The sequence below is a fragment of the Heteronotia binoei genome, chromosome 1 (genome assembly GCF_032191835.1).
Source record: "Heteronotia binoei isolate CCM8104 ecotype False Entrance Well chromosome 1, APGP_CSIRO_Hbin_v1, whole genome shotgun sequence".
Taxonomy (NCBI): Eukaryota; Metazoa; Chordata; class Lepidosauria; order Squamata; family Gekkonidae; genus Heteronotia; species Heteronotia binoei.
In genome coordinates, this window is record NC_083223.1 from 65869837 (window position 1) to 65895370 (window position 25534).

Sequence of the window (25534 nt, forward strand, 5' to 3'; positions counted from 1 at the left end):
CAATGGTCCCAGTTTTCTTAGGATAATTCAGGGGATCATCTATCTCAGGGAAATAATTAGTTCACCAGAGTACCAGTTTTTATGACTGCTTGAATGCATGAGTATTGTGTAGGAGCATGTGCCATCATTTCAATTAGGGTTGCCTATCATCTACTGGCAACAGGGTTGCCAACTCTGGGCAGGGACGTTCCTGAAGATTTTGGGGGTGGCGCTCAGAGAGGGACATCACCAGGATATAATGGCATAGAGTCCATGTTGGAAAGCAGCCATTTTCTTCAGGGACATTGATCTCTATCATTTGAAGATCAGCTGTAATTCCAGGAAATCTCCAGGCCCCACCTGGAGAATGGGAATTCTGGCTGGCAACCCCTGGGAGCCCTGGGGTGTATAGCAGGGGTATGGTGTGGCACATAATGCTGCAACATCACTTCCAGTTATGTATCCAGAAGGGACAACATTGTGCCAGGGCAATTCTCTAAGAATTTCTGTGGTAAAAATCATAGAGATTTGTGAAATTCTTAAGAGCGTTGCCACATTTTTCTTTAACTTGCTCCTGATGTTTCACAGAGCTGCAGTGAAAGCCTGGCTGGAATAGCGTGATCTCCAACCTAATTTCATGTCCTTCAATGTGTCACAGATGAAAATAGCAACACTCCTACACATAAGTGGTTGGAGCTATGGGCGTACACTAGGGACATTGTATTGTGGATAATGGTGGCGCCAACCCAATACAAACTCAAATCTGCTATGATTAGACTACAGGAACTAAAATGTGTGGAAAAGGTAATGATGCAAGTCAAATTGCACACACATAAAACATACATTTAGGACAATGTTCTCATTTTCCAGCTGCTACGAAACACTGAGGTACAGCAATAACTGACTACCTTAATATCAATCAGAGTATTAATGGCACAGATTTCTAAGCAGCAACAAAAAGAAAAATAAGTACCTCCAACCATGCGCAGACCACTGAGAAATCAGTCTCCTGTTCTTCTACACACTTAGAATTAGGAAGCAGGGTTTAGAATGGTAACATATCTCCCACACAGATTAAAGCCACAACACCACATTATTTAAGTATTATATTTGATAGATCTACTATTTTTTTTTAAATCCTGCCTTTTCTTCAAGAGCTCAGTGCAGACCATAAAGAAGGAAGGACACATGCTTACTGTCAGAACTTGTAACTTTCATATATGCTGTGAGCCACACTGACTCCATATTGCAGGCTCCCACTAACACATGATGCTTTGCCTCTGTAACTAACACCAAATGCTTTGCATTTCAAACACCCTGTGATCCTTGGAGGGTGACAGATAACCTCTGGTCAACATCTGCAGATGGCCGTTTGAAGCCAGGCCGAACAGGCCTTCTCAGCGGGAATGCATCCTCCCTTCTGATAACGATCCCTGAGAATGAGACACTTGTCTGTACCCCGTGTGAAAGATGGTTTTATTGTTGCTGTCCTAACCACATAAAATGTAACTAGATGCCAGGCCTAGGCATCAGTGTTATCTTGTAGCTTCAGCACTGTAGTTCTCGAATAAACGCCTATACTTTGTAACAAGTTTGGACTCTGTTTGACGTTCTGCCAGTTCTGACACTTACATTCTGTCCCCCTGTAGTGATAATTCTCCTCTTATTATTTTTAGCCTTGTTCACATGTGACAGTGAATGAACATAGAATCTATGTACTTTGTTTCCTTTATACAGAACTGGTATCTTTAAAACATTTGCACACTCACAAAGATGGTGTTACTAGAGCACTGACTTACCTCCTAGCTTATAATGCCAGTGTAAATCAAGATATTAATCACTCTACTAAAACATATTCTATGCAAGTTTATCTCTCATAATCATGATTGGATCATTTCTTTTCAATGATTTTTAAAGTGGTACTAAACCACTTAGTAGAAAACTAAGGAACAGACAGATCTAAAATTCTCACAGCTGTTTCACATTATTATAGATCAGCACCACCATTTTATGCTGATCACAAGGACTGATTATGTACTGTTAGCTAGAGTCCTTCTGTGTGAAAATTCACAGCTTTGTTTAACCTGCTTGAAAATACTTTCACAGAATATGAAGAGGTGCATGGCTTGCTACTCTGTGTGTGTGCATGCGTGCATGCATGCCTGCTGTGGACCAAGTTCATGTTGCTACATGCTTCTTAACTGCAGTTGGCTTCCATTTAAATTTTATTCAAAAATGTTTTAAATTACATGACAAATAATAGCTATTAACTGTGTATCAGAACACTTCTTCTCAGAAAATAACCCACTCTAAGAAAAACAATACTAGCAAATGAACTGTAACTCAGAATATTTTCCATATTTACTCTGTTCTCCATATTCTAAAGAGTTTGTTTTTGAGAAAAAGAATGTACTTTCTCTACTGATGCTTTAACCCGTGAGAGATTTCCTAAATGTTTTAATTAATGAACATGCCTATAATTTATATATCCACTCTGATATAAAGCAGATTTGTCATTTTCATTCAGCTATAATATATAATGCAGCTGTATATATAACACTATATTCTAGTATAATAGTATTCTAGTAGGTGAGGTTGATCCAACCATCCTCCAAGGGACCTTCCTTTAACTTAAGTGGTTGGATCCTGTGGAGGATTTTCACTTATTCTTCCCTCCTGTTGCAGCCCCAGGCTGTTCCTTATCCTCTTCAGGATCCAACCCAACATGTAAAGGGGCTTAGTTATATCTTAAACTTTTATTTAGAATAGCTGCTGCAACCAAAACAAACTAACAAAATGATGGTTACAGCAACCATTCAGGAGAAGAATGTCCCTCTTCTAATAACAGAAGACATATTTTACAAACCCCATTAGTCTTCTATATCTCCCTGCTGTCCAAGTCTTCCACTGCAAATGTTAACAAGTTAAAGTGAATGTAGGGTACAGCATATATTTGAATGTTACAACAGCTGCTTCTCCACGCTAGTGAGTGTAACCATTTTGTAACTGAACCTCAGTTAATATAAATAAACCATAAAGGGAGATTTGATTCCCCTTTCTCCTGACAGATTACCTCAGCAGCTTCAAGACTGCTCTTTTGCTACACAGAGTTCTTGTTCACAGAATCTGTATATGGCAGAATCTAAAGGATCCGGAGTTGGTTTTTTCAAGAGCAGTGCAACTACAACCTTCTTACAACACTCTGGATAAGTCCCTGTTTCCAGCAGGACCAGATCTACATGTTTTTTGAGGGGGAGCAAAATTAAAAAATGATGCCCCCTTTTGGGCCATTCTATCTTATGGTCCCATAGAATACAATGGACTCCATACCCAATTTGGCATCCCCCTCCGTCAGCGCCTGGGGCAAGCACCTCCCTTTGCCCCCCCCCCCCAATTAGATTCGGCCCTGGTCAAGAGACACATTGACAGTATTCATCACAATCCCTGTATCCTCTCAACACCAACTTTCACTAGCCATGTGGGGCACATGTCAGGAGGTATGTGGTTGTTCTGACAGCACACAGGATCCTGTTGACATCAGAAGGAGAAAGCAGGTTGAGACAGTCAAAGGCTGAATCCAAAGGTGGCCAAAGGCCTCCAGTTTACTTACTATATCAATATTGGCAGGTAGGTCATGGCAGAGCGACAGGACTTTGTTTGCAAAAAAAGGCTTATAGATTTCAAATATAACTACTTCCATTATTCCCAGTGATCTGAAATTTTGTAAAAATGTGATAAAACTGGCCTCATCTGAAGAACAAGATTTCCATGAAAGCTCCTGGTGCCATGATCATGGACACAAAAGCTGGATAAGAAGTTAGAAGTTACATGGACAGCCAAATATCAATGAGTTTGCTCAGAAGTCAATCATACCACAATAAGTATGTGCTGGATTGCACCTCATTGGTTGGATGTGGGGTATCAACTATTGGCTAAAAAAATTCTGTCATCATCTTCGACCTCCCATTGGCTGACTTCCCTATCCCTACCTACTGTAGGCCAAGGAATGTTGAGCAAACTGCCAAAACAGTCTTATTTCAGAGAGAGATACGTCTCCAATGCTCCTCTCTTTCTTCTGTATCAACTGGCCTCAGAAAGGCCTACTGCTGTATGCGGCCTCATAAAAGGCATCATGGCCACCACTGGCAACAGACCTCTGCTGCCCTATCAATGGCCCACACACAAGCCTCCCAGCACACACAGCCTCCGAAGGCCACTGAAATAGCCTGGGAGCCTGGCACTGCTGGGAGCATTTCCTCAGAGGGAATGGCTGTCTCACCTTTTCTGTCTTTCCTGCCTATTTCCTGTCACTTCCTCTCTCCCTCCTTCTCTCAGCCTTGCCCCAGGATGGTTGACTGAGAAGGAGATAGGGAAGCCTCACAGGGTTGTTCAGATCAAAGGGGGGGGGAGAGGAATGAGGAGAATGATGTAAGCTGCTTTGGTCCCACCCATACTGTGAATAAAGACTGTCCTTTTCCTATGTAGAGGCTGCAGGGTTGCCAACTTTCGCTTAGGAAATTCCTGGAGATTTAAGGGGTAGGGCCTAGAGAGTGTGGGGTTAAAGGAGGGATGGGACTTCAGACAGGTACAATGCCAATTCCTCCTGGGGAGTCACTGTTGCCAATCACCAGGTAAGGGCTGGAGATCACTCAGAATTACAATTGCTCTCCAGGTGGCAGAGATCAGCTCCCCTTGAGGTGGTGGAGAGTGAATGCCTTCACTTCAGTGGGTGGGAAGACAGCAATGGTGGGGGGACTCCCCCAGAGCAATTTGTTGTAATCTGCTCTGAGCCCTTCTGTGGGATAGGGCAGAACAGAAATTAACAAAAATAAATAAAATAAATAATTGTAAAAATCCTTCTAGAGCCTGTTATATTTTTCTTCAGAATGGGCCTTACTCCTAGAACCAGCAATAAAAGCTAACTGAACTTGAAATGCATTACTTAGAAAAACTAAGACAATATAAACGTAACAGATAAATGCTTGCATATATTACTTTGAGATTTTTACCTGCAGAAAAATAATGTTGCCACTACTTAAATTATAATCTTGGGAATGTCATAACAATATCTAAAACATTAGAAGTAATGACTTGAAGACTACAATTTAAATGGTCCTATTATATGAGAGAGAGCCATTTCATGTAACCTATGATTGCAGAACCTGTATGCTTAATGGGCATGTTAACCAGAACACAAAATTACTTAACTAAAACGAAGCTCAAGCATTTATAGGTCAGAATGAACTGGGTGGGGGGAACAATAATCCCCACCATTAAAACTTGTATCTAAAGCAGAGGCTTGTATAAACTCCAATTATGATGCTAAGTGCTGAAGCTAAAGCAATACTTAATATAGCATGTGTATAAATACAGTAAATGCATAAGTGATCATTATGGTGCATAACAAAGATTCTAACAATTTAAGATTATACCTCTGTAATGGTATTTCTGCAGGGGAAAAAGTAATATATGTATGTGGAAGTTGAATAAATTACCTTTTCAAAATGAATACTTGCAAAGATCAGTAAAAATTGGAACAGATATTACACGATAAGTTATTGCAAGATGACAAATTTTAAAGAAAGAACAAAAACAAAAGAATAATTTATGAAGAAAAATAGCAGTTAAAAGGAGAAAATATGCAATTATGTTCAGACGGACCTTTAATATAATAAAAATAGAAACAGCATATTTTGATATACTCAATATAGAACAAAAAGTTAGATTTTGATTAAACAACAACATTTTAAATTAGATAATAGAGCTGATAAACTATTGGAATGGAAATAAGCAAAAACACAATTTATGATTAGCATAGCTAAATTTAAATAACAGAGACAGCAATTATATGCTCAATGTGAGAGAAGGTACACTATGAGAAATTCAACAAATGTAATGAAATGTAATGAAAACATACTTTTTGACTCAATAACACATTTCCAATTTTTAAACATTTATATTCCATACATAACCACCCTATACAAGCAGAAATATGAATATTTAACCATCAGATATTTCAGAGATTAAGTACAGCCTATTAACAGATCATTGCATTCAAATGATTTTCTAGTAGAACTTTATATATTGCCATGTTCAACTGTAGTATTATATCTTTTTTGAAGCTTTACACAGAGTCCAAGTTTAAACTGCATTCCAGGGACATGGAACAAAGCTAGACTGATATCAAATTATACATATGGGAAAAGATATTAAAGGTGCAGAATCTTATTGGCAGTGACATGGTGGGACACTGATTGGAAGTTACTGATTAGCTTGTAAATTAGCAAATTAGCTTGTAAATTAGCACAGCAGCCAAGAAGGTCTGAGCGCCTGCTCCGGCTGCAACGCCACTGAGGATGTTCTCCGCAGCTGAGAACGAAACGTCTGGAAGGAAAACTTTCTCCAGTAGAACACGGCACTTGATCCCGAAAGATTCTACAAACCCTAGTTATTTTTTTATTTGCATTGAATTTGAAGCACAGAGAACGAAGAGAATTCTGAATTTTAAATCAGTTGTAAAAGTGGACATGGAGAACTACAAGTATAAAAATGAATGATTTCCTAAACTGTTGCTTTTGTTCAACACCATTCCACTATTTATAAAGTAATAAAGCTGGCAGAAGCTAATTACTTATGTTTCTGGAAGCAAAAACTCAAGAAACGTTCTCATTTTTTTAAAGGTAGAGGGCAATGATTGTACCATTTTTCATTTTGTAAAAAGAAGAAATGTAGTTAGAACTATAGATTTTTTTAACTAATTAGGAACAACTTCATTTATCTAATTTCCACATCAAACAGGAAATCAGTGAATGAATATTATTTCTCCAGATATCCCATAACTAGGATGTCTACAGGCCCTTAATACACACAATAATGCAACCAACATTTGAGCATAATTTGGCACATCAAAAGAGACTAAAACAGATGAAGAGCAAACCACTTTGACACTTCTTTTAAGGTATAAGACAAATATTCAGTAACTTCACGCTGTCCAATCCTTTGCATGTACATTTTGGAAATCACTCCCACCATAGTAAATGGGGCTTATTCCATGGGCAATTATATACAGAGTATGATTTCAATAGGCATAATAAGGTAAAGGTAGTTCCCTGTGCAAGCACCAGTCGTTTCCAACTCTGGGGTGATGCTGTATCATGACGTTTTCATGGCAGACTTTTTTACAGGGTGGTTTGCCACTGCTTTCCCAAATCATCTACACTTTGCCCCCAGCAAGCTGGGTACATAAAAGGGTTTAATTCCACTTAAGACTATATTGCTAGTCTATCACTTGTCCACTCCTACTTATAATACCTATCATGCTAACTTGAATCAATATGGATCTGTAGAAGGATTTCTGAAACTACAAGAACATAAATAGAATTATCAACTATCAATTATCAATTATCAATTACCATTAACTTGAATCAATATGGATCTGTAGAAGGATTTCTGAAACTACAAGAACATAAATAGAATTATCAACTATCAATTATCAATTATCAATTACCATGCTACGGTCACCTCAAGAATAGATCACTGTAATGCTCTCTACATGGGGCTACCCTTGACGCTAACCCGGAGACTACAACTAGTGCAGAATGCTGCGGCATGACTGTTAATGGGGCTGCCGCGATGGGAGCACATTCAGCCAGTGCTGAGGGAGCTGCACTGGTTGCCTGTTGTGTTTTGAGTTCGCTTCAAGGTGTTGGTATTAACCTTCAAAGCCCTTTATGGTCAGGGACCTGCCTATCTACGGGACCGCCTTTCCCCATATATCCCCCAGAGAGCACTGCGATCAGGGACAAAAAATCTGTTGTCTGCCCCCGGCCCAAAAGAAGCCAGGCAGTGTGTGACGAGATCCAGGGCTTTTTCGGTGGCAGCACCAGAACTTTGGAACACCATTCCAGAAGCCATAAGGGCCCTGCGGGATTTGTCTGCATTCTGCAGGGCCTGTAAGACCAAATTATTTAACAGGCTTTTGCAGTTTGAAAAAGGGCTGCCGCCGGACATCTTACAGAATGCTGGCAATCACAGTCGAGAATTCGATACCGCCTATATTGTACTGAAATAGCGCCATAGAATGGTTTTAAAGTTGATATATGTAAATTATGGTTTTATATGTTTTATGGATGGATTGTATTTTATGATGTTGTGAGCCGCCCTGAGTCCGCTTCCGGAGAGGGCGGGATATAAATGGAAAGTAATAAATAAATAAATAAACAAATAAACTCATTCCTAGTTGATGGGAATATAGTGTCATAGAAATTTATCACAGAATGAGCCACCTCCATAGGGTTGCCAGGTTTGACTCAAGAAATATCCAGGGACTTTGGGGGTGGAGCAAGGTTGTGACAAACATGACTGAACTCCAAAGGGAGCTCTGGCCATCACATTTAAAGGTACTGCAGTCCTTTAAAATATTTTCCTTCTATTGGAAATAGAATGGATGTTAGGGGCACCTACTTTTGAAGCTCATAGAATTAGATCCTCTGGTCCAATCTTTTGAAACTTTGGGGGGGGGGGGGGTGAAGAGATACATCAGATGCTATGTTGAAAATCTGGTGCCTCTGCCTCAAAAAACAGCCCCTCCAGATACCCAGATACCCACTGTTTGATTCTCCACTAGACCCTATGAAGACCAATCTCTATAGGGAATAATGGAGTGCCCAGCAGACATTTCCCTCCACCCCCTCTTTCTGATAACCACGAAGCAGGGGGAGGGCCTTCAAACCAGGGGATCCCCTGCCCCCAACTGGGGATTGACAATCCTAGAATATTTTATCAATATAAGCAACTAAAGAATGAAGCATAAACAGGTCTACCTGGAAGCAAATCTAATTTTATTCAGTGACGTACTTTTAGGACTACAGCCTTATTATGCTAATAATTATTCTAGGTATTAATCTGCTTTTACTGCAATGTCTTTTACTTTTGTCATTCTTGCCTTAGGCATCTGGTTCCTCACAGTGTCTTCTCATATGCTGTATGAGTATATAGGTTTTATTTTGTAATATGCCTTGCACCTCAGTGAGAAATGTGGACTATAAATAAAGTAAATAAATAATTTCCCATTCAGTTAAAAAGTCAGGTATAAGTTAGCAGGCTAATAATAAAGTGAGAATTGTGCTGTCATTACAAACAAAGGCCTTAACAAGTAATCCAAGGCATATATTTAGCAATTAAGATAACGTTTAAGAGGAAATTATTGCATAAGATTGTGAAACAGTAAATGAAAAATTGCACATCCTCTCAAATATGGTTGAAATGAAATGTTTCCTCTAGGGTTCATTGGTATATGACCCAAAGCAGCTGAAAGGGGTGGTGATGGAGAAAATGTCCCTGTCCTTACATCTAAAATTGATCAGAGGAAAACTAAACCAGTCTCACAAATGACAACCATGCCCCTCAAAAGAAGCCATTAACAAGTCCCCACAAAAAGACTGAGCAGGCCCACTTTTAACAAACAAAAAAACAAAGATCTGCCTGACCAGAAGTATTGTGGAGAGAATTCAGCCCCCCCCCCCCAGCCCAGCGGCCGATTGGCCACTATAGGCTGGGGGCCGTTCATTGCCTCCCCGGAAGGATCGGAGGCAGTGGACTCTTATAAGGCTGGCCCCGCCTCCGGTGTCGGCCCCCGTGTCGAAGTGAAAGACACTCTCAGAGGGTGAAGATCGGCCGCACATCAGCTGTGTGGTCGAGGCGTCTTTCAGTGGCTTGTCAGCCCCGGCGCCAGGGAAGCATTCATTCCCGGCATCTGGGGGGAGGGAGTGCGGAGGCATCGCGCGATGTTTTTTTTTGCAGCAGCAGCAGCAGCGTGGCTTGGACTCATTGGAGTTCCATTTGTATAGTGGCGGTGAGGGGGTCGGGGAAGGTTCTCCCTCTCCCCACCCATCGTCGGGGTTTCTGCGGCTGAGGAGGGAGGCCAAGCGGTGTGACACAGGGCCTGGTGATGAGGGAGAAGGGGCTTGATCCAGCGGCACTTGGAGGGTGGTGTAGGCTGGTAAGGGCTCCCTTTTTCAAGGGAGTAGGGCCCGCTCTGTGCTATCTGCCACGGAGGCGTGCTCCTTTATAGGGGTCTGCTGGTGAGGCAGGAGGTTTGGCTTCTCATTTGGGCTGCGGCAGGAGAGGTGGCATAGGTCCTAAGAAGGGGCAAGGCCCTTCCAAGGGAAAGCAGTTGGCTAAGAGGCTTCTTAAGAGGCCTCTTCCCATTCAGTCCCCGGTGGAGGAGGGAGAGGGTAAAGGGCAACGAGGCCTTTTTGGCCGACTTGCAGCAAGGGCTGGATCATGTTCTAGGTTAGTGTGGGTACAGTGACCTAAGCTGAGGCTTGGCTCTCTTTGTGGCTGTTTACTGTTGGGAACATGTTGTGTGGGGTATTGGTGAGCTCCCATGGCACCGCACCATTGGGGTGCATGGTTTCCCTGGGGTGACCATTAAGCTGTACGTCCCAAGATTGGCTCCAGGGAGCCTTGGGATCCCGTCACTTGGAGAGTGTCCACATCACAGGCTGTACAGGCTTGGGAGATGTTGGAGCTCAGGTGAATGGGCTCTCGTGGCCTGGCTGGCCGGGTCTGAGCCGTTTGGTTGGCTCACACATGGGGCTCGAGGCTCACCCAGTTCCAAGTTAAGGAGGTGGTCTGGTACCAACCCCTGGCTTGACCTGTCCCCACTGTTTTGCCCTTGCCGTTGAGTTACATTAATAAAGTGGCCCTTTAATCCATTTCTGTGTCTGTCTTGTTATTCCGACTGGGGAGGCAATTCGGCCCCCACCCAGCCGAGCGGCCGATCAGCCGCTTTAGGCTGGGGGCCGTCCATTGCCTCCCTGGAAGGATGGGAGGCAGTGGACTCTTCCAGAGCTGTTGGGGAGTGGGCGGCCTTATAAGGCTGGCCCTGCCCCCAGTGTCACAGTTAGGAAGCCGCTCTCGGCCATCCCGCCTGCCCGTCAAGCAGTGTAGGAAATAGGCTGGTCGCCTTGTTGGGGGCCAGGTAGGAATTTTTTCACCTCCAAACATATTGGCCGGTTTGGGAGTGTTTTCGCCTACCTGCACTGTGGGGATAGGCGCTGGCAATTAAATAGGTTGGTCACTGGCTGTTTACAGTTGGGAACATGTTGTGTGGGGCATTGGTATTCCGACTGGGGAGGCAATCATGTGTTGAACTCCTTCACACCCCTATGTGGAACTGATATGGAAAATACAAGACCAGAAACTATCTAGTAAAGAGTCTGTCCTCTGAATTCGCCTTGTGGGTGCAATATCTATCTGTCTGTCTGTCTGTCTGTCAGCATGAAGTCACACATTCAGATATTTGCTTTTGAAATACTTCCCTGTACAAGTCTTCATGTTCACACCAAGCACAAACAAGGTTTTTGAAAACAACTGCATTGCCTATGCCAGAATTAGGAGAGAGAAAGACACCTAACAACTTTCTAGCACTTTACATATTTATTAACTCTAGAAAACAAAACTAAGAACTAATATAGTGAGATAAAAATTATTACTGACTTATTGGACATAAAAATCAATACACAGAATGAAAAAAGATGAAATGTCACTTTTTTCTTGCTCTCATTATTGACGTGTGCCCACAAGTAACTGCTGATGGATCTATGGGGAACTGAAACGGATGTAAATTCTCTATAGTTAAGATTCTGATTTAAGTAAAATTACTTCTTAGTAGAGACAACAGTTTAAGATGTACTTAATACACCAATGTCTATCTTTTGAGGGTATGCAGTTACTGGATATGAAAGTGCAGAAAATATTGACTATGGGGAATATGCTTCTGGCACAGTCTTAATCATGTGGCCTCGAAAGTAAGCCCTTCTGATTCCAATAGGACCAAATAACCATGCACAGAAATGCAGCCCTAAAGTAACACATTGGAAAAACATCGAGATGAAAAACAGATGGCAGTGTACTTGTGTGTGTGAAGCCTGCAAACAAAGTCCTAATACACAAATTGTAAGTGTAACCAAATCTGCACCAGCTCAGTCAACTGTGTGCCTCATAGTCCTTTGCATGAACTTGTAAGGTACAAAAGATTAAGATTGCATCTCTGCCAATCACTGGAATTATCACAGCACTGTAGGGTTGCCAAGTCTAACTCAGAAAATATCTGGGGACTTTAGGGGTAGAGCCAGACTTTCACATTCCTTAAAATAAATAAGTAAAAATACAACAGTGCAGTTCCCCTGAATACAGTCTTCATGTCCTCTCTCATACACACACACACAGCAGCCAAAATAAACAGTTTGCAATCCCACACTAGTGTGTTCTCACTGGGGCAATTTACTCATGAGTTGCTGAAATTCCAAGTTCTTCAGACTAATACAGGGAAACCAAAGGCTCTAGTTTACCCTTAATTATGCAAATGACTTCTGAAAAGATTGTAAAACAAATGGAAGTCTGGGCTGCTTTCCTTCCTTTCTTACAGTTTCATAGATCACCCCACCCCCATTCAGCCTGGCTCCTAGATTTAAAGGCACAGACCCACTGTCTAAAAAGCAAGTCTTTCCAAACCTTCTGAAGTGGAAAGGCATATGGTGGATGTTGGGGCGGGGCTTCCCTTTGCCAGCCAGATGACTGGGGATGGGAAGGAGCCTGTAAAACTGGGGGATCCCCCACTGGAACCTGGGGATTGGCAAGCCTACAACACTGGTTTGCAATTATAGGGTGTTCCACACGTCCTCATTTTTGTTTGGCTTGTTTGTTCCTTTTCCATATTCAGATCCAAACAAAATCAAAACAGGAATTCCTATCAGCACATCATAAACTGCAATATTCTCCATAAAAATCCTGCCTCCGAGATCTACAATACGGCTATATCCCTTTCAACACTCCCTGTAATTTCCCTTTTGTAGCTTTGTTTTCAGGGTAATTAATTTCTTCCTAATCTCTTTGGGCTTCCTGCTTTCTTCTGGCACTCACAAATCAAAGATTATCAGGTTGGTTTTTTTCTGTGGATGGATGAGAGGAGGTTAAGGACACAATTTTTCTATACAGCCAGTTAAAGTCATAGCACTTTATTTCTTTTCTTTTAAAAATATTTTTCTATCATCATAATAGTGAAATTATAAATAACAAGAATTTTAAAAAGAATGGAGACTTAGTCAAAGTGCTGACTAAATGGCTAGCATGGATCAATGCTGGTATTATATTTAAATGAATAGCACCATTTACTCCTACTTCTGACTCACCCTGGAAGGAAACGGATGTTTTTCTCAGGCTGGGCAGTACAACATTCTATATTCCTGCCTTTCTATGGGATAGGTATTGAGCCACTGCTTTCTAAAACAAGATGCATGAGCAACAAACTAGAATACCAAAGCTACATAATAAACAAGGAGAACTGTGGTCCAAATTGAAGTAGAGTGCTTATTGCATAATTCAAGAATGCAGTCACAGTTGCACTGGAAAGAAAAATGCTGCCATGCCATTTTTCTGCTTTACCTGTGGCTCCAACCATCCATTCCTTTTCTGTTTTGTTTTCCCACAATTAAGAGTGAACCCCTGAGCAGAATTCATTTCATACAGTTTCTTGCACAGAGTCATAGTGTAGGTGACAACCACAGGCAGTCAAAAAACCATTGAAAACAGAATATAGAGCTGGAAGAGTCCATTTCGTTTTGAATGTGATTTTTTAAAACCTTGAAGTCCCTTATCATTAAAAACAGCTTTTCAAAGTGATTCAGAATATAAACTGTTAGAATGGCTGAACCAGAAAAAGTTGACAAAGGAAGTGGCCTTAAGGCACCAGAGGAAACTTTGTATTTTGTTTCACCTTAATCCACATTAACTATTAAAGCACTGCTTTTAGATACATGGATAAATTCAAAGTGTCCTTAGGCTGGATTTCCACTAGTAAATCATGCATAGATTTTAAAAAAAAATACATGATGTGGTGCAGTGTAGTAGCTAAATATGCTAGATATGTCTCTAGTTTAAATCAAGTTAACAAGAAACTCGTTAAGAAGAAGTGGAGGAGGAAGAAGAAGATATTGGATTTATATCCTGCCCTTCACTCTGAATCTCAAATTCTCAGAGCAGCTCACAATCTCCTTTATCTTCCCCCACAACAAACACCCTGTGAGATAGGTGGGGCTGAGAGAGCTCTCCCAGAAGCTGTCTTTTCAAGGACAACTCCTGCGAGAGCTATGGCAGCTGCATTGTACATATTGCTTTATACATATCATAATACAATGTAAACTCAAATATGTACAACTAGTTTGAATTTCTTATCATAGAGAATGCTACTTCAGATACAGTACTCACTGGCTGATTACAGACCAGCACTTTAGGTCAGCTCTGAAGTCGACCCAAAAAGCTGTACAGATGGCAACATATGCTGCTCGTCCTCCTCCCATCCTCACCCCGTCCTCCAGGCACCTGAGACTGGCTCAAAAAGCTACCACTTCCAAAGTGGTAGCAAATCTTTGAGCCAGTTGTCAATTGCCTCCCTGCCGTCTGGACAGGGAAGGGTGCAAGTGAGGCGACTTGGAGGTGTGGAACTGCCAAGCTGCCCCAAGCTGGTCTGGGGTTTTCATCTTCAATAAAGCATTCAGAGCGCTGGAGCGCCTGGAGGGAAAAACAGGGAATCCGGCTTCTGGGTTGCCTTCCTGTGCAGAGGCACCCAGCCGTCTCACAGACGGGATGCGGGTAACATGCGAGTGAACATGTGGTGGCTCTGGGATGGCTCTTTTTGAGCCGTCCCAATTTGGGATGCCTCCAAGTCATCCCAGATGCCCGTCTGTTCTCAGCCATCATGTCACTTCTATGATTTTCACCTATTTATCTATAGCTCCTGACACAGATTACTTATTTTCCTTGAACCTTGGCTATATAAGAACAATACAAAACAAACATTTATATATGCCCATAAAAGTTCTTGCCCTGGCTTTTAAATTTGTGGACCATAGTCACTGTTAAAAAACTGATTACTTCTTCTGAATGGTTAAACCAAATGTTCATCTACAGTGATAACTGTTAAAAAAAATGGCCCAACTTTAAATTTCAAGAAAATCCATGTTTGTGGCAGCATAAGCGAGTGTTTTATAAACCTTGAACCCAGGGAAGGTAGCTGAAGCAAATGGGGTAAAGCACAAGAAAAAAGTGTAAAGGGGCAGCCAGTCTCCTCCTTTTCTATGCTCATTCTTTACTAATATACAGTTAATGTCCCACTATTACAAGGATGTAGAGCCATTCCTCTATTTATTCTGCCAAATCAGAATAATTGGAGCAGAATTTTTCTGCAGTGGAATTGGAGCAGAATTTTTCTGCAGCCTATTTCTGAAAAGAAAGAAAAAGGTTCAAGAATTATATATCTAATTCTAAACTGAGCCACAGAGTGCAGAATCAGTAGGTCTGCAAAATAAAGCTAGGTTCAGATGGGGGAATTTCTCTGCAAACCTGAAGAAAGAAACCTGAAGGAAGTCTCATGTTGCAGAAAAATCTGGGTGGAAATTGGGGGATTAAAACACCTGTGGCTTTAAGAAAAGAATGCCCACTACCTTCTCTATCCCACACATAATTTTATCATGTCACCCCTCAATCATCATTTCTCCAAGCTAAAGAGCCCTAACCTCTTTAACCTTTCTTCATAGGGAAGGTATTCCCCCTCCCCTTACTTATTTTAGTTGCTCTATTCTGTACCTTTTCCAATGCTTTATCTTTTTTGAGGTGCAGTGACCAGAACTGTACACAGTATTCCAAATGAAGCTGCCCCGTAGATTTATACAGGAACATTATGATACTGGCTGATTTACTTTCAGTCCTCTTCCTAATAATCCCCAGCATAGTATTTGCCTTTTTTTTATTGCAGTCACTCACTGAGTCAACATCTTCAGTGAATTATCTGTGATGACTCCAAGGGCTCTCTCCTTGCCAGTTACCGCCAATTTGGACCCCATCAACATACTAGGATTTTTGGCTTCAATGTGCATTACTTTGCACTTGCCCATGTTGAACCTCATTTGCTACATTGACACCTACCTGCCCAGTCTCAACAGATCCCTCTTGAGCTCCTTACAGTCCTCCCTGGTTCTCATTGCCCTGAACAATTTAGCATCATCTGCAACCTCAGCCTCTTCACTGCTTACTCCCAACTCCAAATCATTAATGAACAAGTTAAAAAGCACCAGACCTAGTACCAAGCACTGGAGTACCCTACTGCTTACCACCTTCCACTTTGAAAACTGCCCACTTATACTAACTCCCTGTTTCCTGTTAATTAACCAGTGTTGAATCCACAAAAGGACTTGTCCTCTTATCTCATGACTACTGAGTTTACTTAAAGTCTTTGATGAGGAACTTCATTATGTCCAGGATAAAACCAATATCCTGTGAGTTTTCTCCTGCTACAAAAATTAGGGTTTTTAAAAGGTCTAACAAGCTGATTAACTGCAACATAAAAAATCCATGATCAAAGCAATGAAATTGTAGTCAAGAACCTTAAAACGGTATGAATAACTTTTATCCATAAACAGCTGTTACTTTCTTGAGTCACACAGTATTAAATAAGCTTGAATGGAATACTTAAATGTTCCCTGAGTACCACTTCTAAAACTGCTAGAACAGCAGACTAGAGTAATAATAGCCAAAACGTGAACACCCAGATATATAATGTGTAGTTATGCCCCAATTTATCCTGAAGTATAGAATATCTTTTAAAGTCATTCTCCAAAGAAATCAGAGAGTTCAACTGCAGGCAAAAAGTCACTCTGTCATTTGGCCTGATTACTTTGCCAAGCTCTGAACAAAAAAGCAAGGGGTCTCATTAAAGTTTTGTATAAATCAAAAGATGATTAAATGCATATGAATAGAAAACATACTCCTGTTGTCAAGATCGACTAATAACGACTTAAGACTGGGGGATCATGGCTTAAGCAATAGGCCCTGTTAAGATCATAATGGATCCACTGCTGCTAATGTTTTACCTTAGTTACTTCCCTTTCCGCCTTTTCTTAATTTGATTTGCAACTGGTGTGAAGGAACTAGTCTGCGCCTTCTCAGGGCCTGAGGTGGGAGGAAGCCTTGCATAACAATTCAAGGGCATTTGCTAGATATCGCCTGAGGAAGCATCTAGTAGTTATGTGTGAATGTTCCCTCCTGTAACCCCCCCCCCGTAGGAATGTTTTTGAAGTGTATCTTAAAACCCATGTATCTATCTATTGGTTTCATTCTTAGCAAGCTAGAGGCCTGCGCCAGAGTACTGGTTATCAATAAATGTGGTCTTAGTATCAACTTTGACTCATTCTTGAATCCGTCAACTTGACACCTGTGAGCTGCCCCACACGTGGCCCTAACAACCAGGAGTGGCCACAAGGGTCCCTCTCCCCCCTGAACCATCAGCCCTGTGTACAAAGGGGTTTAGTATGTTAGGACTGACCTGGGACAGCTGTCAGGGTAAAAGACTTGAACTGCTGGTTGCGCACTTTATGTGCAGCCATGGCAATTGGTGGGGTCTCCATCACATGGCACTATGAGGGGGACAAGCCCCACCATCCCAAGTGGAGAGCACTATTATAGAATCCCTCAACCCATTTCCCTGAAGGTACAGAGTCCCCTGAAGTTGCTGCCATGGTGGATGCTCCATTTGCTGGTGGTGACACGGATGACAGGTATGGATGTCATGAGCCCCCAGGGTTGCAATTGTGCCATGTGGGACTTGTGGCCCTGACTGTGGGACCTCCTAGTGCTTGCCAAACAGCCACTGGAGTTGTCTTGTGGGTGTTCCTGTATGTGTTCATTAATTCTGCAGGTGGAAATCCAACAGGAACAGCAGCAGCTCTAACTGCAGGGGCCTGAATCCCTACTGTGCCCTGGCCACAGAAGAAGACTCTCCCTGGAAGGCCCAATGCTAGCCTGTCTGCTGGTGTCTTGGTCCTCTGCTCCATTTGGAAGCTCCCCCCAGAGAGTGATACCCATTTGCCCTGATGTTACATGGAGGTAAAATTGCATTTTCACAGCTTCTTAGCCCCTAGAGTCCTTCAATAACATTTCCTCTGTGGCCACACCTGTGTTGGTCTGGATGTTTTCGGAAGGAGGCTGTGGAGGCCCATTCGCTATGTGAATGCTGCAATACAGCAACAGAATGGATTGTTCTAATCCTGCTACTAATGGTGACACATCAGCAAACTACATTCTATAGGGGAAGCTTTGGCAATGGCCTAAGCCTGTGTGCCCCCAGCCAATGGTGCACACAATGCTTGGAGACCCAAGAGGGTGCTGGGTGATTTATGAATGAGAGCAGCTGGGTTGTTGGAGGATGGTGCCACATAGCACAGAGACAGGTCAAGTCAGCTATAGGTTTCACAGACACTTCAATTAATTGGGGGGTGGCATCAGGGATGGGCCTAAGTTGTCATAGTTATGCTGTGGCTAGCTGCCACAAAGCAAGTGCATTAGAGGATTGCTCTGTTAAAATAACAACTAAGTCACTGGAAGATCCTGTCTCGGTTTTCAAAGCAAATTTGTTTTGATAAAGGCCCTAGCTGACTGCCTCTCACATATATACCAAAATAAAACTTAATGTGGATTTGTCTGGATGAGAAGAAAGTGGCCGCAGGTGGCTGTATTTTTGCTCATTGAGCTACAACCTTGGCAGAGATGTAACTTGATGGTAAAGTTGACAATTTAAATGCCATCATGATAATGTGCACATGGGTGAGGCTTTGAATTTTTTTTCCTCCCTTGTATATGCAAATACAAAGGTATTAGAACCAGTTTGACGTTTTCAGGCCTTTCTTTATTGCTTGCAATAAATACACACATCTCTTTCTCTGTTCCACCCATACCATCTGCTATTCCCTAAGGCTTCTCAAAAATGGATCAGAGGGGGGAAAATGGTTTGTATGCAAATAGATGTATCAGTAGTAACTCTTTAGACCAAAGATCTTTTCTCTTAAGGGACCGGACAAGCTGTTACAGAATGTAAGAGAATTCATAAAATGCTAAGGATAGTATATAATTACACAACATTTAATACTGAGCTGAACAAGGTTATTAAGTGAATTACATTCTCCAATCTCTACTATAAAGCAGGTTTCATATCCCAGTATATATTTATTTTTTAGTAATGACATTTAATGGAAGGTAAGAAACAGAAGCATTGTATTAAGTGCTTGAAAGCACAGAAAGCAAAAAGAGGAATTAAATAAAATCTCACACTCCATTTTCAAAAACAAATTCAAAATGTAATAACATTTTATTTTCAAAGCAAAATGAATAGCCTTTATTTTTCCTTCTGCTGTTTTCTCAACTACTTAATGGAAACATATATAAATATATATAATAATATTCAGGCCAGTTGTGTGGCTGATAGATGAGAGCAAGCAACTAATCCACATATGATTTAAGACATGTTGCCTGCTCTTGCAGGACTTTTGATACTCACACAAGAGGCAGAAATTCAGCAAATGCACTTCTTCCATCTCTGCACCACAATATCTGATCAGAACTTCATGTATGCTTCTTTTTGTTGACATATATATGTTAAAAAAATAAATTTCCACCCAGCACTGGGACAACAGGCCTTATATTTTGTCCATAGCTGAATTGCTGAAGTAATAAGTACATGGAATAAGACTGTAGCAAATCATTCTGCTCTTTTGCCTCCAAGACCTCATAGATACTCCTAGGATTTCAAATGCTTCTTTAGACTACAAAATCAACTGTCCTCAGAGTCAAATCTGGCTTCCTGAAGGATGTTTGAGGCAAAAGTAGTATGGGGGATGAAGAGGAATCTGTTCCAACAGAAGTGGCAAGAAGTGCACTTTTGGGGCAGGGTGAGATTTGAGGAACTGGTATACTACCAGTTGTTCATTTTACAAAGTGGCTCCCAGGGAAAACTAGTTGCAGACCAGTCCTGAACAAGGCAGAAGATACGTTTGAGAATATGATTTTTTTTTTAAAAAAAGACTTTTCTCCCTGCAATAAATTTGTGCACAACATTTACGTAACTTGAGTGTATTCTTTAAGAACAATGCTACATAAAACACACTCAGTTCTTTACCACTAGCTATTTAAAATGAGAGGGCTTCTTAATTTACTACAAACATGGAGGAAAGGGTTTAAAAAATAAATACTTCTGAAATCTGAAGCATCGTTAACTAGTACTCATTGTTTATACTTCAGAGTCATTTACTGGATTCACATACAGCATAATGACCTACTTTCAAGTCAATGTTATGGACTTGGTTTCCATTACTTTCAGATATACTGACAATCTGGCAAGTGCATTTTTGGCTCTGGTTGCCCTGCACTTATTTCATACAATAGAAAGTCTATTAGGAAGATATTAGAGCTTTAATTATAATATGGGCACTCTTTCATTTTGTTACACACTAGCAATCTCCAATAATGCTAATGGAAATCATTCAGTGTCAACAAAAGGAGACTGCACCTTAGAAGCTAACTGCCATTTAAAGCCAAATACCAAACATATTAAGGGAATGAAGGGAATATTAAGGGAATCAAATAAAAGAGTTTTGACTGAAACTATAAAACAGAAGAGCTATTGACTGATTTGTCTCATAATATTTGCACATTTTTTTTAAAAAAAGTACCTTAATTAAGCCATACTGTATGGTAATTAAATTATATTTTCTTACAGCAACCAATAGCGCACAGAAAATTCTGATGGTTATAATTCAATATGTTTGAAAAACCAAATCCTATTGAACTCACAGAGATTTAGGAAAACTTCCCATTATCTAGAGTAATAATGCCATTCTTCCTTTAGGTTTCCTCACTCAAGGTTTGCCACAGTCCAGTCATAGGCATTATTGGATATGGCACTGCCCCATGGAATAGCTTTCCAGAAAATAGAAACATCTCTGTGACACTGTGGAGCAGTGCATTACAGGGAGCTAATATGTGTTTCTTATGGCTGCCTTTCCCCCAGATGTTATTGGAATGGAAACTATCTGTTATTAAAAAGGTAAAGGAAGTCCCCTGTGCAAGCACCAGTTGTTTCCAACTCTGGGGTGACATCGCATCACAACGTTTTCATGGCAGACTTTTTATGGGGTGGTTTGCCATTGCCTTCCCCAGTGATCTACACTTTCCCCCCAGCAAGCTGGGTACTCATTTTACCGACCTCGTTATTAGTGGATATCTTATAATCGAGTTTTTACATAACTTATGCCAATAAAGGTTTGAACTTTGAGTTATTACATAAGAACATAACAGAAGTCATGTTGGATAAGGCCAATGGCCCATCCAGTCCAACACTCTGTGTCACACAGTGTTCGAAACCAAGATGCTATCAGGAGGTCCACAAATGGGGCCAGAATTTCAAAAGCCCTTCCATTGTTGCCCCCAAGCACTAAGAGTACAGAGCATCACTGCCCCAAATATAGCATTCCATCTATACCTTGTGGCTAATAGCCACTGATGACCCTCTGCTTCATATGTTTATCCAATCCCCTCTTGAAGCTGTCCATTATTGTAGCCACCCAGGCAGGCTCTAGGGTTTTTGCTGTCCAAGGCAGAACCCTGTGCCGGTGCCCCCCGTTTCTAATCACGTGTGCTTTGCGCGCGCACATTTTGCAATGATGTCATCCAGAAGTGACATCATCGCAATGGTGTGTGGCATGCCCCCTGCCCAGCAGCCCTGTCCCGCCTCCCACCTGGCTGTGATGCACCGCATCTCGGTCCTTCCACTCTGTGCCCCCCCCAGCGCAATCACAGCACGCCGTGCCTCGGCCCCACCGCCTGTGACACAGCGTGCATCTTATCCTTCTTCTTCTAAGAACGTGCTGGAGGACGCTTCTCCCCTCTCCTTTCCAGAACCAGAAGGAAGGGGGAGCCAATCCTCTTTCAGCACATTCTTAGAAGGATAAGATGCACACTGTGTCGCAGCTGGTGGGGCAGAGACGTGGCGTGCTCTGATCATGCCGAGGGGGGGCAGAGTGGAGGGGATGGGAAGGGACGAGGTGGTGGCCTCCCATGCAGCCCAGTTGCCAACAGGGGTTTGGGGACCCCTGCCTTAAAGCCCAGAAAGAACACTGGGCACCTTCCCCTGTCCAGCGTCCTCTGAGTTTGGGCAGGGGAAGCCACATTATTTCTCAGCTCTGAGGGATCGGGGGAGCTCCTCCGACTCTTCAGAGCCAAGAAAGGCTCAGGGACGGTGCAAGCAGGAATGGGGATGGGGCATCCACCTCCACCCACATCCTGTGGGAGTCGTCGCCCCAGGCCATCGCCTAGTTTGCCAACTCCTACATGCTGGCCCTGTAGCCGCCACCACTTCCTGCATTGAATTTATGTCTTAATTACTCCTTAGGTAAATAAATCCTTTATCTGTTCTATGCATACTTCTTATTAATTTCATTGAGTGCCCACGAGTTTTGTATTGTGAAAAAGGGAGAAAAGTATTTATTTCTCTACCTTCTCTATCACATGCATAATAATCTCTTATTAAGTCACCTCTCAATCTCAGTTTCTCCAAGCTAAAGAGTTCTAACCTCTTTAACCTTTCTTCATAGGGAACTTGTTCCATCTTAAAGTATTTTGAGCTGTATCTGGTATGTTTTGGTGTATGCATACTTTGAAAATCCTTTGTGGGGAGTGGGGGGGCATAGGATACAAATGTTAAAATCTCTCTCTCAGTATACATACTTGGAGATCATTTTGGGCAGCAGCAGGGTCAGAAAGGAAACCCCATTCCACCGATGGGAATCCCGTCTGTCAGCAGAGATTTGCCACAGCATTGCGAGTACATATTTCCATGTAAGCCAATGAATTTGTTCTATATCTTCTAGTTTGAACAGCAACAGCTTGTTCTTTCTAAATTTTATAGAGCAGAGGAAAATGAAACACTTTTACCTTTTTCACAGAAACGCCCAGTGAAATGCAGTGGACAGTCACACTGGAATGAAGTTGCACCATCAGGAAGATCAATCGGATAGCAGGACCCTCCATTATGGCACAAATTCTCCTGGCAGACTGACAATACTGCAGGATAAGTGGGTGGGGGCAAAGCTGACTGAAGTACTTCATACACTTCAGGAACTGTGCCAAAGATGGCTGTTGGTGTATCTTCAGATTCAGGAAACCTGTAGAATACAAAATATTTAACATATCTGAACGTCATTTTTTATTCCATAACATGTTTCACTGCACCCCGGAGAAATAATTTTTACTTATATAATAACATATACAAAACAGAGAATGACACTACAAAACAATAAAAATCTGAATAGCAGCAAAACAAAGAACAGTCAATATTCTACAACCAAGAAAGAGTAACCTGTGCAAACAGGTCAAGGACTAGGTGAACAATTTTCACATTAATTTGCCTCCCCAGGAACACAAGCCAGTCTTAACATGAAACTCAGCTCATACAAAATTGTATGGGATGTTGGATGCACCAGCTGTTCATGTGATACTCTGGCCAGACTTAGAGAAATCTTACTGTTGCCCTGCTTGAACTGAGAATGACCTAGCAAATACTCAGTTTCATCTCTAGTCATTAATTTTTGTGAATATTTGGAAATGATGAGAAATACATTTTTCATGTTCTAGAATGGCATAGTGATAAGAGTGATGGAACAGAATCTAGGAGTCTTAGGTTCAAATCCCCGCTCTGCCACAGAAGTTTGCTCAGTAACTCTGGGCCAGGCACATTCTCTCAGTCTCATCTACCTCACAGGGTTATTGTGAAGATAAAATGGAGGACAGGCTTTTGCCAGGGGATATAAATAAATGTATACCATTACTGATCTTCTCCCTGAGCAACCTCAAAGGTTTCTAAGACATCTCAGGCCCCTGCGGAGCACAGTTTGAAAATCACTGATAAATACTAGACTGTGTTTCACTGCATATCTCTATCATTTGGGCAAGCTTCAAACCTGTGGATTTGCATCTACTAATATAAATAAGGAAGGCTGATTTCACTGATCAACTGTAAATTCAAGGAGACAAATGATCAAAGCATCATGGTAATCAAAAAGAATGGAATTGGGACAACACAGTTTGACAAAGCATGTATTGATTTAATTACTATAAAGAAGTTCATTTCTCTATTGAATTGCCTAGCATAATGTAAAAAGCTTCCTGTTAGAAAACCAGGTTATGGGCTAATACAATAAAAACAATAAACGGCTTCATGAAGCAGCTGTCATTATGCAGCAAGGCATTTCTGAGGACTCTATGTGGATTTTGTTATTCTCTCCATCACCTCAGAAGAAGGGGTTTCAGAAAGCTCTAGGGTTCAATTAGAAGTTTTTCCTAAATTGTCCATTAGACCAGTGGTCCTAGCCTTGATATAGTTCCCCCATTGAGAGGTTTCCTCAAAAGCCAAACGGAACACATAACAATGTTTTCATTTGAGTTGTAAATGTATAAATGGAAGAAACTTTAAAGGGTCACATCCAATTGACTGTCTTGATATGTACATACATAAATGCCATCAAATCACAACTTATTGATGGGAATCTCAGCAAGGGGTTTTCAAGGCAGATGAAAAGCAGAGGTAGTTTGCCATTAGGAATTGACATGAATTGGGAAAATGCAGTTCATTTCAGTTTGTGGTTAGTGACATGTGCAGCTGTGAGCCACAAACCATTGTGAACTTTAAGCCACCAAATGAACCTGTTCGATTTGTGAGGTTCATGATATGGTGGAACGGTGCCCTGGTGTGCTAGGGACACTGAACTTGCAGGGAATCTCTGGCTGACTCTCTATCTGCTGTCCAAGTTTGGTGAGGATTGGACTTAAGGGTCTGAGTTATGGCACCCCACAGAAGGTGCCCCCTGTACTTTCTGGGGAAATGAGAGGTGCAGGTTTAGGAGGTTCAGGAATGTACATAATGGATCCTGTGCAGCCTAAAAACATAAAACTTGCAGGGGACCTCCCCCTAATGCCTTTCTACATACCCTCCAAGAAATTTTCCCTCTAAGCTATAACATCTCATGAGCAAAATTCTACTTTGGTCGTTTTCGCACTCACCTTAATCAGCAGCAACGACCCTCTTCACCGCACAGGATCTGCACGGATTTCACACTAATTGCCGCGGAGCACCCAGAAGAGCCGGAAAGTCCCGGCGCTTTTGCGGCACAAACGGAAACCGCCAAAAACCAGTTTCCGTTTGCGCCGCAAAAGCGCCGGGACTTTCCGGCTCTTCTGGGTGCTCCGCGGCAATTAGTGCGAAATCCGCGCAGATCCTGCGCGGTGAAGAGGGTCGTCGCTGCTGATTAAGGTGAGTGCGAAAATGACCTTTGTGAACCAAAAGATCTACTAGCATAAAAGTTTTTGTGTGCATGATGAGGAATGAGGTACAGGGAGCAGAGCTACATATAGCTGGTGGGCAGTGGTTTAGAATGCAAAGTGGTACAAAGCCCTCTCCCAAATGGCGCCCCCGGGATACTCGGTCTTTCACCAGTCCCGGACCAGTGGGCGGGGGGGAGGAGTGGCACTTCTCATACGAGAGGCTTACTCCTTTAGGGCTCTCCCGGACCCGGAGATCAGGGGTGTTGAGTGTGTCGGCCTGAGGTGGGACGTTGGGGAGGGGTTGGCGATCTGGCTGGTGTACCGTCCGCCTAACACACCGGCCGGCGCC

At 42.0% G+C, this 25534-nt stretch overlaps 1 protein-coding gene across 1 annotated transcript in view; it reads right to left on the reverse strand.

Moving 5' to 3' along the window:
- Positions 1 to 25534, reverse strand: part of LOC132569386 (protein eyes shut homolog) — a 631754-nt gene that overhangs the window by 269021 nt on the left and 337199 nt on the right. Inside the window, exon 8 of the mRNA XM_060235420.1 lies at positions 22801 to 23030. Within this exon, the coding sequence (XP_060091403.1) occupies positions 22801 to 23030 (230 nt within the window). The remainder of the gene's footprint in view (positions 1 to 22800; positions 23031 to 25534) is intronic.